This window comes from Phyllopteryx taeniolatus, chromosome 2 (assembly GCF_024500385.1).
Source record: "Phyllopteryx taeniolatus isolate TA_2022b chromosome 2, UOR_Ptae_1.2, whole genome shotgun sequence".
NCBI lineage: Eukaryota > Metazoa > Chordata > Actinopteri > Syngnathiformes > Syngnathidae > Phyllopteryx > Phyllopteryx taeniolatus.
Window position 1 is genome coordinate 32418578 of NC_084503.1, and position 15092 is coordinate 32433669.

The 15092-nt window shown below is 44.4% G+C and overlaps 1 protein-coding gene across 4 annotated transcripts in view; it reads right to left on the bottom strand.

Annotated features, from left to right (window-relative positions):
- The window catches only part of tln2a (talin 2a), a 127399-nt gene that overhangs the window by 37130 nt on the left and 75177 nt on the right, over positions 1–15092 (bottom strand). For all 4 annotated transcript variants that reach the window (XM_061765784.1, XM_061765783.1, XM_061765781.1 and 1 more), the window contains 8 exons: positions 12470–12583; positions 11359–11467; positions 11043–11251; positions 8525–8623; positions 4033–4200; positions 3819–3953; positions 2692–2851; positions 2411–2577 (listed from right to left, as the gene is read on the bottom strand). In XM_061765784.1, the coding sequence (XP_061621768.1) occupies positions 2411–2577; positions 2692–2851; positions 3819–3953; positions 4033–4200; positions 8525–8623; positions 11043–11251; positions 11359–11467; positions 12470–12583 (1161 nt within the window). The remainder of the gene's footprint in view (positions 1–2410; positions 2578–2691; positions 2852–3818; positions 3954–4032; positions 4201–8524; positions 8624–11042; positions 11252–11358; positions 11468–12469; positions 12584–15092) is intronic.

Sequence of the window (15092 nt, forward strand, 5' to 3'; positions counted from 1 at the left end):
GATATAGTCGGGCTCGCCTCCACACACAGCTTGAGCTCTGGTACCAGTCCTCTCAAGATGGGTTGGACTCTCTTCCACTCTGGAGTTGCCCACGGTGAGAGGCGCCAAGCAGGTGTGGGTATACTTATTGCCCCCCAGTTCGGTGCCTAACCCTAACCCCGGTGGACAAGAGGGTAGCCTCTCTCCGCCTTCGGGACGGAGGATTGGTCCTGACTGTTGTTTGTGTCTATGCACCAAAAAGCAGTTCAGAGTACCCACCCTTTTTGGAGTCCTTGGAGGGGGTGCTGGAGAGCGCTCCCGCTGGGGACTCCATCGTTCTGCTGGGGGACTTCAATGCTCACATGGGCAATGACAGTGAGACCTGGAAGGGCGTGATTGGGAGGAACGGCCCCCCCCCCCCCCCCCCGATCAGAACCCGAGCAGTGTTCTGTTATTGGACTTCTGTGCTCATCATGGATTGTCCATAACGAACACCATGTTCAAGCATAAGGGTGTCCACATATGCACTTGGCACCAGGACACCGTAGGTCGCAGTTCGATGATCGACTTTGTGGTCGTGTCATCGGACTTGCGGCCGCATGTCTTGGACACTCTGGTGAAGAGAGGGGCGGAGCTATCAACTGATCACCGCCTGGTGGTGAGTTGGCTCCGATGGTGGGGGAAGATGCCAGTCGCACCTGGCAGGTGACCTCAATATTGCATCTCTGCTTTTTGCAGATGATGTGGTTCTGTTGGCTTCATCAAGCCGTGATCTCCAACTCTCACTGGAGCGGTTCGCAGCCGATTGTGTACCAGCTGGGATGAGAATACGCACCTCCAAATCTGACACCATGGTCCTCAGTCGGAAAAGGGTGGAGTGCCCTCTCCAGGTCAGGGATGAGATCCTGCCCCAAGTGTAGGAGTTCAAATATCTTGGGGTCTTCTTCACGAGTGAGGTAAGAATAGAATGGGAGATCGACAGGCGGATCGGTGCAGCGTCTGCAGTGATGCGGACTTTGTATCGCTCCGTTGTGGTGAAGAAGAAGCTTAGCCGAGAGGCGAAGCTCTCCATTTACCGGTCGATTAACGTTCCTACCCTCACCACCTATGGTCACGAGCTGTGGGTTGTGACCGAAAGAACAAGATCCCGGATACAAGTGGCCGAAATTAGTTTCCTCTGCATTGAGAGGAGTCAAATGAGGTGGCTCGGGCATCTGATTAGGATGCCTCCCGGAGGTCTCCCTGGTGAGGTGTTCCACGCACATCCCACCGGGAAGAGACCCCAGGGACGAACCAGGACACACTAGAGAGACTATATCTCTCGGCTGGCCCGGGAACGCCTCGGGATCCCCTCGGAAGGAGGAAGTGGCTGGGGAGAGGCAAGTCTGGGTTTCCCTGCTGAGGCTGCTGCCCCGCGACCTGACCTCAGATAAGCGGAGGAAAATGAATGAATGATGCATTGTTGTATGATTGGACTTCGTTGCACAGGGCAGGTGCACCTAAGGGCCATGAGTTAACCACTAAGTAAAACTAATACTCGTATTATTAATTGTTGTTAGTATTATTGTTATTATTAATTGTTAGTTTTATTATTAATCATGATCAATTATGTATTGTAATTTTATTATTAATATTAATGTTTATTGTTACTAGTTAAGTTAGAGCCTCTGCCTCACAGTTCTGAGGTCCGGGGTTCAATCCCCGACGCCGCCTGTGTGGAGTTTGCATGTTCTCCCCGTGCCTGCGTGGGTTTTCTCCGGGCACTCCCCACATGCCAAAAACATGCATGGTAGGTTAATTGAAGACTCTAAATTGCCCGTAGGTGTGAATGGTTGTTTGATTATATGTGCCCTGCGATTGGCTGGCAACCAGTTCAGGGTGTACCCCGCCTGCTGCCCGATGATAGCTGGGATAGGCTCCAGCACTCCCGCGACCCTTGTGAGGATAAGCGGCTCAGGAAATGGATGGATGGATGTTACTAGTTAATCAGAATTGTTAATTGTTATTATTGTTGTTAATTTATTATTATTTAAAAATGATAAAACTACAATAATAATGTATTATGAATGTATAATAATTATGAATTATTATTCAACAATGATAATCTGAAGTAGTAGTAGTGGTAGTAGCAGTAGTACTATTAGTATTTAATAGTATTATTAGGATTATTAGCAGTCATAGTAGTAGTTGTAGTAACAACAACTATTTGTATAGCACCTTATGAAAGGCGCTTAACAAGGTGCTTCACAATACAAACAGTCAATGAACAAAATAAAACTAGTGTGAAGTGAGGTAAGTGAGTCTTAAGAAGAGAAGTACTGTAGTAGCAGCAGTAATAATAGTATTATATGCTTAGTACTAGTAATATTAGTATTAGTAGTAGTTTTAGTCATATGAGTAGCTCGAGGCTGAGAAAGGATAAAGTAAATACCTTGGCCGCTTCCACCATCCTGGCAGTGGCGTCAGCCAACAGTTTAGCCGCCGCCAACAACTTCTTTGAGTTGTCCACGTCCACCTCCGCTTCAGCGTCCGACCTCATGGCATTCACCAGGTCCGAGGTGGCCTGGGCCAGCACCCGGGCCTGACGGACCATCTCTCCTGTGAAGAGGATAGCATGAGACATACATTAAAATGGGAATGTAATTTTCCTACAGTCATTTTGTAGCAACATTTGAGCACCATGAAGATGTTTCTTCTGGATTTCGGACAGACCTGCGTCTCCCATGGAGGTGAAGATGCTCTCAGTGACGGTCATGATAGTGTCAGTTGCCTGGTCGTAGCGGCCGATGGGCTCTCCTCTGGAGGTGTACTGACGGACGTGTTGCAGAAGATCCTCCAGAGCCTGACTCACCACGCTGGCTGCTGCGCTCACCTTCAAAACACGACAAGAGCTTCTCATGAGACCCGTGCTGATCAACCTAAGTTTTAAAAATACTACAAAGTGACCTGCAACAAACCAATGAGTAAATGGCAACCCTCTACAATAATAGGTAGGCTTCAAAGCTCCATCCAAAGGGAACAAAAATGTAAGGTCCCAAATAAACCTAACTCATCACAACCAAATCTGAAGAGATTGGACAGTTATATAAACACGGCAACATGCTAAACTTGATATTTTTAATGATATACAGGTATTTAAGGAAATTACAGTTTTGAAACAGAAAATTCCTTTTGATTATGATCAAGACATATTGCTTCCAAACATTTTACTTTGGACTTTAAATGTTGAATTTACATTGCTTCCAAATGTGCAACCTGGATCCGATCCAACTTAAACGTGGTTTAACAAAACAGATTTGGAAAGCTAGTGCATTTTGCAAATTGCATTATGAACATTTACTGGATACGTTATTGTGTTCCTTCATTATATCACAGTTCACCTATTGTGGATTCAGAGCATTGTGGTTTGTTTTTCATTTTCATAGCGGTTTGTTTTTCATTTTCATATCGCACATATTCCTGTTTTAAAAAATTCAAACTTTCAAAAAATATATATATACTAAAACACGTTACAAGGAATAAAATGTACGTAATGTACTGTGTATTTAAGAGTTCGAACGATGTTTAAGAAGATACTAAAGTGTTTATAAAAGTGTGGTAGAGGTTAACAGGAGTGCGGGGAAGATTCTTAAGAGTCTGGGGAAGTTCATCCAGCTTTGAAATATGAATAAATAATCAAAAAATAGTGGCCGCTAGCTTGCGGATTCCACCTATTGCGGCGGTTGCCCGGAACCTAATCCCCATGATAAATGAGGGATTACTGTACTTTAGATTTTTTTTAAGTGAGATTTACATTGCCATTAAATGTGCAATCTGGATGAGATCGAAATACAACTGACCTGCTTGAGCAGCTCTCCGTCCTCTGTGGCCGAGAGGCAGGCCTGGACGCAGCTCTCCACCGAGCGGTCTACCAGCTTCCCGGCTTCGATGAGCTGTTCCTGGCAAACGGGGGAGCTAATAGTGGGACTCACCACCTACAAACACATGGATGGAGATGTCATGATAATGAGCGAGATGAACAGTGAGTAATGTTTCTTAAGGTTAATGTAGTACCTTGGCACATGCCACCAGCTGTGAGGTAGACAGGGCACACTGTGTGGCGGCGGCAATAACCCGGTTCTGAAGGATCGTGTCCTCTGCAACCTGGGCCACGTTCTTGGCTTTCAGGACCAACATGGCGGCAGCGTTGGCCACCGCCTTGGCCAAGTTCATCAGGACATCCTGAACAGGAGGCAAACCCAGTAGGACCAATCACTTTCATTGAAAACATAGAAGAAAGCACGCTTTGCCTCTTATTTGGATAACTGCAAGTCTTCTTTTCCTTTCTCAAAGTGATGTTATAAAATAGAGTGAAAACTGGTGCTAAGGAGTACATTAAAAATGAGCTTTAAAAAAAAAAACAAACTACAGTATATTAAATTATTTTTTTTTTTTAATATTGCCTCTATGTTGCGGATTTTCACCATTGCAGGTGGGTCTGGAGTAAGCTTTTTTATACTAAATACAAGTAGTATGAAACCTGTCCATAATGCATATAGCAGTCTTTTTGTTAGCATGTCTCTGGCTTACTGGGTTCCTGTGAGGTCTCCCTGTTCTCTCTGTTACCCTGAGTTTGCTGTTTCAATGGTATGTTTTCTTAGTTTCCATTGATTCAATGTCCACAAAATTTTTTTTTTTTTATTTTTTTATTTTTTTTTTTAAAAAACCTCTCTCTCTCTCTCTGTTGTCCATCCATCCATTTACCTCCTCTTATCCAAGGTCGGGTTGGTGGGGCAGTAGCTTTAGCAGGGAAGCCCAGACTTCCCTCTCCCCAGCCACTTCATCCAGCTCTTCTGGGGGGGTCCCGAGGTTTTCCCAGGCCAGCCGGGAGACACAGTCTCTCCAGCGTATCCTGGGTCATGCCCAGAACACTTCACCAGGGAGGCGTCCAGGAGGCATCCAAATCAGATGCCCACCTCATCTGGCTCCTCTCAATGGAGGCGTAGCAGATGTACTCTGAGACCCTCCTGGCTGACCAAGTTTCTCACTCTCTCTCTAAGGGAAAGCTCAGACACCCTGCAGAGTAAACTCATTTCGTCCGCTTGTATCCGGGATTTTGTTCTTTCGGTCACGACCCATAACTCATGACCATAGGTGAGGGTAGGAGCATAGATTGACCGGTGAATTGAGAGCTTCACTTTTCAGCTTAGCTCCTTCTTCACCACACCGTCGATCTCCCATTCCATTCTTCCCTCACTTGTGAGCAAGACCCCAAGATACTTGAACTCCTCCATTTGTAGCAGGATCTAATCCCCGACCTAGAGAGGGAACACCACCCTTTTTCGAGTGAGGACCATGGTCTCAGATTTGGAGATGCTGATTTTCATCCCAACCGCTTCACACTCGGCTGTGAATCGCTCCATTGAGAGTTGGAGATCACGCCTTGATGAAACCAACAGAACCACATCATCTGCAAAAACCAGAGATGCAATACTGAGGCCACCTAACCGGACGCTCTCTATGCCTCGGATGCGCCTAGATGTCCATAAAAGTTATGAACAGAATTGGTGAAAAAGGGCAGCCTTGGCAGAGTTCAACCCTCACTGGAAACGAATATGACTTACTGCTGGCAATGCGGCGCAAACTCTGACACTGGTTGTACAGGGGCCCAACAGCCCGTATCACAGGGGGTTCAGTACCGCATACTCTCGAAGTACCCCCACGGGACTCCCCAAGGGACACGATCAAACGCCTACTCCAAGTCCACAAATCACATGTAGACTGGTTGGGCGACTTCCCATGCACCCTCCAGAACCCTGTCGAGGGTGTAGAGCTGGTCCACTGTTCCACGGCCAGGACGAAAACCACACTGCTCTTCCTGAATCTGAGATTCGACTTCCCGATGGACCCTCCTCTCCAGCACCCCTGAACAGACCTTACCAGGGAGACTGAGGAGTGTGATCCCCCTGTAGTTGGAACACACCCTCTGGTCCCCCTTCTTAAACCACCCCAGTCTGCAAATCCGATGTCCACGCGATGTTGCAGAGGCGTGTCAAACAGGACAGTCCTACAACATCCAGAGCCTTTAGGAACTCTGGGCGAATCTCATCCATCTCCTTGCCACAGAGGAGCTTTTCAACCACCTCGATGACATCTACCCCAGAGATAGAAGAGCCCACCTCAGAGATCCCAGACTCTGCTTCCTCATGGGAAGACATGTCAGTGGGATTGAGGAGGTCTTCGAAGTATTCTCCCCACCGACTCACACCATCCCCACTCTACACAGTGTTGATGGTGCCCTGCTTCCTCCTCCTGAGACACCGGATGGTGGACCAGAATTTCCTCGAAGCCGTCCGGAAGTCATTCCCCATGGCCTCACCGATCTCCTCCCACCCCCAGGGTTTTGCCTCAGCGACCACCAAAGCTGCATTCCGCTTGGCCAGCCGGTTTCCCATCAGCTACCTCAGACCCAATAGGCTTGACGGCATCCCTCACGGCTAATGTCCACCAACGGGTTCGGGGGATGCCGCCACGACAGGCTCTGACCACCTTGTGGCCACAGCTCCAGTCTGCTGCCTCAGCAATGGAGGCGCGGAACATGGTCTCCCCCGGGATATGGGTGAAGTTCTGTCAGAGGTGGGAGTTGAAATTCTTTCAGACCCTAACAATACGTTTGGGCCTGCCAGCTCGGATCAGTATCTTCGCCACCATCAGAGCCAACACACCACCAGGTGGTGATCATGCGGCCGCAAGTCCGATGACACGACAATCAGGTTGATCATTGAACAGCGGCCAAGGTTGTCCTGTTGCCAAGTGCACTTATGGACGCCATTATGCTTGAACATGGTGTTTGGACAATCCGTGATGAGCACAGACGTCCAATCACAGAACACCGCACGGGTTCTGATCGGGGGGGCCATTCCTCCCAATCACGCCCTTCCAAATCTCACTGTCATTGCCCACATGAGCATTGAAGTCCCCCAGCAGAATGATGGAGTCCCCAGTGGGAGTGCTCTCCAGCACCCCCTCCAAGGACTCCGAAAAGGGTGGGTACTCTGAACTGCTGTCTGAACAGTCTGGAGCCGTCCCCCCCACCCCAAGGCGGAGGGAGGTTACCCTCTCGTCCACCAGGATGAACCCCAATGTACAGGTGCCAAGCTGGGGGTCAATAAGTATACCCACACCTGCTTGGCACTTCTCACTGTGGGCAACTATAGAGTGGAAGAGAGTCCTACCCCTCTCAAGAGGACTGGTACCAGAGCCCAAGCCGTGTGTGGAGGCGAGCCTGAGTATATCTAGTCGGGACTTCCCGACCTCACACACCAGCTCGGCCTCCTTCCCTGCCAGAGAAGTGATGTTCCACATCCCTAGAGCCAGCTTCTGTAGCCGGGGATCGCATCGCCAAGGTCTCTGCCTTTGGCCACCGCCCAGCTCACGCTGCACCCAACCCCTATGGCCCCTCCCACAGGGGGTGAGCCCATGGGAAGGGGGTACCCACGTATCCCTTTTGGGCTGTGCCCGGCCAGGCCCCATGGGTGCAGGCCCAGCTAACAGGCGCTCGCCTTCGAGCCCCACCTCCAGGGGGGGGGGGGGACCCGTGTCCAGGCAAGGGAAAATGTCTTCCAATATTTTTATAAATCATAGGGGTCTTTTGAGCTGTGCTTTGTCTGGTCCATCCCCTAGGACCTGTTTGCCATACGTTATCCTGCCAGGGGCATATGTCCCCAGACAACTTAGCTCCTGGGGTCATTGGGACACACAAACCCCTCCGCCACGATAAGGTGACGGCTCAAGGAGGGGTATCCATTGTCCACACAAGAATTTTCCTAAAAACTTCGCAAGTATCTGACTGTGTTCCTGCTAGGTCTCTTTGTACTTTCTCTGCTGAAATTGTGAAAGTAAGCTTTGAATGTATGTTTTCTTGGTTGGTATTGCAATGTCCACAACAAGGTTTTTAAAAAAAAATTTATATTTTTTTTCTACGCGTTTCGACCTTTTACCTCGCAACACTAGAACTCTTCAAAACAGGGTCTGAAAATGTAAGGCCCTTTTTTAATAACTTGCTTTATTAGAAGTCATTTCACAAGTGACAACATTGCATTAAAACAGTGCTTCCCCCTTTTTCCCCTCCGTAGTCAAACCCACCCACAGGAGGACCCTTGCTGTAATACATGTAATCAAAATGTGGGAGTGACATAAAACATTAATAAACAAAGAAAGACAACATAAAAACACAAACAAAAGAGAAAAATAAATAAAATTAATAATAATGAAAATAAATAATCTGTTGGGCCTTTCTGACATGAGTGAGAAAAATATTTTGTGTGTGTGTGTGTTTATTATTCAACTAAATGTATACAGTGTGACGTTTAGGACTCACTACTGTACTTCACTGAGTCAACATGCTTTCCCTTTTTTTGTGATTTGATTTATTGCGCCACCTTGATTTCCTCAGAATGCTTTTTCATGAGCACTGAAGTGTTGCAGATTTTCCAAAATGGTTTTAAAAATTGCCGTAATAGGTGTAGGTGTGGACATAGCTTAAATGAATAAGGTCCATGGTTACCTGGAACCTTTCGTCTGATTCGTTCTCTCCAATCTGGCGCAGGAGGTCTCCACTGGCTTGGCCGATACTGCCTGCTGCTGTCAGCACCGTCTGCCTGGGCTGAACATACATACGCACATACACATCGTGAAAAAGGGCTCCTGCTTAATCTGTGTAATGCACTATACATTGCCTCAATGCCGCATTTCAAAACATTCCAACACAAAAGAGCATCTTTAATTTTCCACCATTCTTAGATACCGTCCAGACCACACAAGGACATAAAGGGCTGTGTATTATTTCTGTATATGCATGATTATTAGCTGACAAATGTTTCTTCCACTGCAGGAGAAACAAGCAACTCTTAAATGTTTGTAACAAACGTTACAGTCCTGCAGCAAAAGTCCATAAAGTCAATTCCATTATTCATTAGCACGCGAGGCAACAAGCCACTTGCTGTCTTCCATTATTAGGCTGAAAATGCCTTCAAGTCAGCTCCTCATCAGTCACAGCTCTTTATGCATTCAGCAAAACATACATGCACATTTAATAAAGTGGCAAGGCATAGTTTTATTACTCAGAGATTGCACATTTCATTCCAAGCCTTTAGGTGTGTAGTTAATCTGGAGACAACAAAAGTAATTACATTGAAAGCCCGTGTCATCAAAAAAAGGAAAAACTCTCTTGCTACCTTGGTCTTATTTTAAAATCCATTCAAATAGGCTGGTAATTTTCAACCTCTAAAAATGTAAAGCAGGTATAAAATAAATGCATATGTAATATTGCTATTGTTGTACTTTAAAATACTTTGAGATTGGGACTGGTTTTTAATAATAATAAAACACTTTTTTTAAACCAACTTAAATTCTATTAAAATTGTATTATTTAATTTTAAAGCTAGAAAACAAACTGTGCTGAGAACAACTATAAACTAGGCATATGTACAGTATTTTCACGACCATAAGGCGCACTTAAAAGTCTTAAATTTTCTCCAAAATGGATGGGGCGCCTTATAATGCGGCACGCCTTACGTGTGCACCGAGTTCCAAAATGTGTAAATGTTGTTGTGTGACTTTGATGAGCGCTCCGCTTGACTGACTGGGAGCATTTCCTGCCGACACGCTGCTTATATAGAGGTAAGGCAGACGTGATGAAGGACAGCATGCGGACGTTAATGGGGGAAGGGTGCTCATGAAAGAGGACGCTAAAGGCACGCCCCCAGTAGGCATATAGTGCCGGGGTGTGCATTGTGCAAAACAACATCGGTTTGGCTAAGGACCCCCAAAAATGGCAACTACGAAGAGTTGCGCGGAGGAACATGGGAATCGAGCAGCCGCGAGAGAATTCAAGATCAGCGAAGCCATGGTTCGCAAGTGGAGGAAGCAGGAAAACGAGCTTCGCCAAGTCAAGAAGACAAAGCTGAGTTTCCGCGGAAACAAGGCGAGGTGGCCCGAGTTGGAAGAACAACTCGAGCAATGGATTAATGAGCAATGAACAGCCGGGAGAAGCGTCTCTACTTTCACCATTTGACCGAGTGCAATAAGTCGGAGCTTGCCATCATTCCAGGAGGCTTGACGAAGGAACTCCAACCGCTGGACATCGGTGTAAACAGGGCGTTCAAAGTGAAGTTGCGAGCGGCATGGGAGCGATGGATGACGGATGGCGAAGACAGCTTTACTAAGACTTGGAGGCAGCGCCGGGCGAGTTACGCCAAAATTTGTGAATGGATTGTGGATACTTGGGCTAACGTGTCTGCTTGCACTGTTGTTCGAGCTTTCGTAAAAGCCGGCATCATTTCTGAGGAGCCGCACGGCAACAAGACTGACTCCGACAATGACGAGAGGGAACCCGGCGTGTTTGATGGACAACTTGGCCAGCTGTTCATTTCGGATACAGAAGATGAGGACTTTGATGGATTTGTGGATGAGGATTGATCAAAAAAATAACGTGAGTACATTGTTAAATGCTTAAAGTACAACCGAACTCTGTTTTGCTCCCGGTGCCTTTTTAAAAACATTGTTTTAGCGTGCATGCATGCTACTGTATGTTTTAAGCTAACGTATGTTTTACTATGCCTGCACCCAATAACACGGTGCGCCTTATGTATGTGTTAAATACGGAAATAGACCCCGTAACTGAGACTGCGCCTTATGGTAGTGAAAATACAGTACTTCCACAAAATTGTGGGGCGGGGAGACTGTGAATGACATTCACAAGTAGGACTTTTTGATGGGGGTTATGGTAGTTCCCTCCGAGTTTCATGTAAGTCCTCCAAGGATTTTTGCCTAATACTTGCCTGCACGAAACCCAATGTAAATAAACAGTAACATTTTTCTGTCATGATTGTCTATCAGGTTCCAGAATTTAACAGCTTTTTATTCTTTGCCTGCGGGAAACCAATTCACCAAGTTTTGTGATAATCATCCTGCCCATTTTTAAATAATGCTGCAAACAGATGGATACACAGTTGGCCTAAAATGTGATGTCTGGTTTCACATACAGAAAATAAACTGGTAAATTAACGAAGATGACCGCTTACCTCTCCGGAGGCTGGCTCCACGGCTTTGAGCAGGTCGGACACAGCTCCCGCCAGTGTCCTGGCGGCCTTCATCAGGTCGTTACCGCCACCAACCTCATCCTCCATGAGAGCAGCCAACAGCTTAACCCCCTTTGACATTTCGGTCAGATTGGAAGAGATGGTGGTGATGGCGCAGCCCACTGCTGTGTAGTCCGTGTCGGTCGGGTCGCCTGTAGGGGAGAATTGATTAAATATTTAAATGATGACATTGTTAAGAAGGACATGATGCAGAGACAAAAAAAATAAATACATAAAAAATAACATGGCGGCTACTGACCAGCAGTGAGGTTGACGACTGAAGCGGTTCCTGCAGTGATGGCGTCAACCTGTGAGTGAATCTCGTGTTTGGATTCATCCATCTTGTTCTGGACCCACACCTTGGAGGCCTGGACACATCAAAAGTAACATGAAAAGTCTAGTCTATTCATGAGGTATTCAGGGGGATTGAAAACTAACTATTTTAAAATACTTTTTTTTTTCCTATACATTTTTTGTTTGTTCCTCAATGAATTAAAACTGATTTATTTCAATGTTTTGCATTTATTATTTCCCCATCTGGGTTCTATGCTAGTCATTTGCCTACCTTGCTTCCTTATTTTGGGGACCATTTTTAGCTTTTGATAATGCAAATTTAACATTTCAATTCATCTTCTCAATGGTTTGGATTTTTGTCTGATTTTGTAAATGTTCCATTTCAGCTGTTTAAATTAAAAGGTCCCCTTCATCCAAAAAAAAAAACAAGCTTTTCCCTATGCATAGCATAGGTCAAAATGAGTCTGTGACCTGGTTTAAGTTTGACATCTATGCGGTTTGTCAATTGAATGCAAAAGATGATAAACTGTATGAGGCTTGCAAAATGACCCCATCAGATTTCTGTGCATTTGTGACATGGAAAGTTACTAACTATATAAGTACCTGCCCACTTTGTGGGTGATACACGCCCACTCATCTCAGGAAAACTGGCTAAGCGACAATGCGGCTGTGTCATGTGCAAAGCTTTGCATCACCTGCCAAACCCAGAGGTGATGAGAAATAAATGGCTACAGTTTATTTTGGGAGAAATTCCAAAGCATTTCGATACCAGAATTGAGCTGTGTATGGGCCCATTTCGTGGAGGATGACTTCGTAAACATAACCTTTCACACACACTGCTAGAAATGCCTTTCCAGGTTTGGAGCGAGCAACCCAGCTAGGCAGCCGCCACAACCCATGCAAATACAGTTTGTAAATCATACATATGTTGTGGTTTACAACAATACTTAACTATATTTATAATTCAGAAAACAGCTGTAACTTCCCTTACCTGTAAGTCTCCCAGTACATTTGTCCATATAGTGTACATGTCACGTTGCTATGGCCGTGGTCATAGTCTTTGCATATGTACATACCATATCTTGTCCAAGTGGAGGTAGATCATCGACCTCCCCCAGGTCAATCTGGGCCTTCTGCACGGCCTGCATGCTGGTGTCAATGGTTCCCATTAGAGCTTGCTGGGCTGAACTCTGCAAAAGAAAAAACACAATGAAAAAAAAAAAACTTCTCGTCTATGGTGAAGCCACCAGTTAGCTTGCACGTCGATGATGGTGGAACCACGGACAAAGGAAGGCCGCATAGCAGAAAAATATTTTAAAATTGCTTTTCTAAGTGTAATGTACCAAACTGAAGCGACAATAAAAAGTATATATAATTGACTGTAAAACTTGACAACTGAATTATTTGGGGCAGGTTGGTAAGCACAACATGTCAAGTTTGCATGGTCCATGGTTGCTAGGCAGAAATCACAAAACCCAATCATTTCTCTAACAACTGAATGGGCATACGCTTGACATGCTTACAAGGTTGTTAACTAAGCAAACTCGGGGCAGAGGGCTCAGTTGCCCCACACAGCAGAGAAATGACAGAATGGGTTCGCAGGAACACAGTCACACGCACAATTTACGCACATGCCAAAAAAGCAATCCAGAAAATGTACCATAAGGATTCTGACTTTATTTATCTACGGCCGGATTGCTTCTGACAAATAAACACTCCCCTAAAAAAAGATGCCTGTCTTTTATCATAAAAAAACTGGTAGTAACTGTAATTACTACGGCTTATAGACACACGTAGACATTATTATAATAGAACTACATCGATAACCAAAACAGCAACACCATCCGAGGCATATAAAAAGAGTTGGATAAAGTGGAGACCACATGTTGAAGATCTACGCTGTTTTTTTTGCAAACATTAGTATTCCAGTAGACTGACACGCCACAATGTTGTGTGTCCTTGTTTATATGTTCTAACTTATTAATTCTGCCCAGTCTGCCTCAGTTTTCCTGCATTTCTCTGTGATTTTTGTTTCGTTTTAAACTCCAGTTTAATTACAGATATAGTGTTCCCCCACCCATTTGCAATTCTCTACTCACTAATCCATATAATCACAGATTTTATCTGGAATTGTATCCTCCTGTGCTCTTATTGAAAGACCCTAACATGCCACAACACAGCACAAAAGTCCTGTCCAAAAGAAAAGTAGTACAGTTGCAGCATCTTGTGGCATTTATAGGCAATTATAAACTTTGGGAGGGGGGGGGGGGGGTAATTACCGTAATTTATCGCGAATAATTGTCAAAAGTCAATAGTGCGCATTATACATTGGTATAGGGCATAGGTGTCAAACTCAAGGCCCGGGGACCAGATGCAGCCCACCACATCATTTTATGTGGCCCGCGAAAGCAAATCATGCTCGTCAAATTCCGTGATTTTTGCTAAAATCTGTACCCGAATTACAAATTGTCATAATAATAAACAATAATGTTGAGATATTGCATTTTTCTGTTACCAAACCCTTCTTCTCCAGTAACTTAAACAATACTTGAACAAACTATTATCCTTGTCTTCTGATTTCAAAACGAGTTAACCCTCAATTTGTTGTGTAATGGTAATAATATGTTTTGGTGATGATTCAACATTTATATGGTTTCACTGTTCTAATGGCCCTCTGAGGAAAATCATAACGAGAACGCGGCCCGAGAGAAAATAAATAAATTAATGAATTAATTTAAAAAAAAATTAAAAAAATTAAAAAAAAAAAAAAAAAAAAAAAAAGAGTTTGACACCCCTGGTATAGGTGAAAATGAAAAAGACTTTCCTATTTTATAAATGTATGCCGCCATCTAGATGTTATGAAAAACCTGTACACTTTCATTGCAATATGCCACCGCCACCTAGAGGTTATGAAAAAGGTGTAGCCTACACCTTCATTCCAATATGACATGGGTACAGATGACTGCATATATGTACAATTCTGCTCATAAGTACTCAGGCAGAATTAGTGAAAACTCAAATTTCTTTTTTTTTTTTTTTTTTTTTTTTTTTTTAAACACGACTGAACAACAACCATCATTAATTTATTTATGGTTATGTTCTGTTTAATAATAATGCTTTTCTGAAATGGTTGACAGTTTAATTTGAATCCCATTAAAATAAAATTGTGTTTCGCCTGGCCCTTCATGTTTTCGTTAAAGAATTGTACCCATCTTATAAATTCTGCGTGGGTAATCAAACATGAGCATGTTTTCTCATTTACTCACTAAATGTTTTCTCATTTACTCACTAAAAGTAGGGCTGTAAATTTCAAAATAAGACCAAGTAAATAAAAATAAAGTTTTGTGTGTTCTAATAAAGTGCTTAACTTCAGAATAATTATTTGAAAAAAAACTAACAAAATACAGATAATACTTCAGGTTTTGATCATATGGGTAGAAGCAAAATTATGCATTCTAAAAGTGCATTATACATGGGTAGAAGGGTTTACCAGAATTTTGAGGTCTACTTTGGGGTGCATATTATAGATGGGTGCGCATTAAAGACGAGAAATTACGGTACATACTCGCAGTTTTTCGTTATTCACGGCAGTGCTAGTTACCTATTACGATTACTTGTAATATACCAGAAAGATTGTTTTAAATTAATAGTACAGTGGACCCCCACATATTTGCAGTTTGGCATTCGCGGCTTCACCTA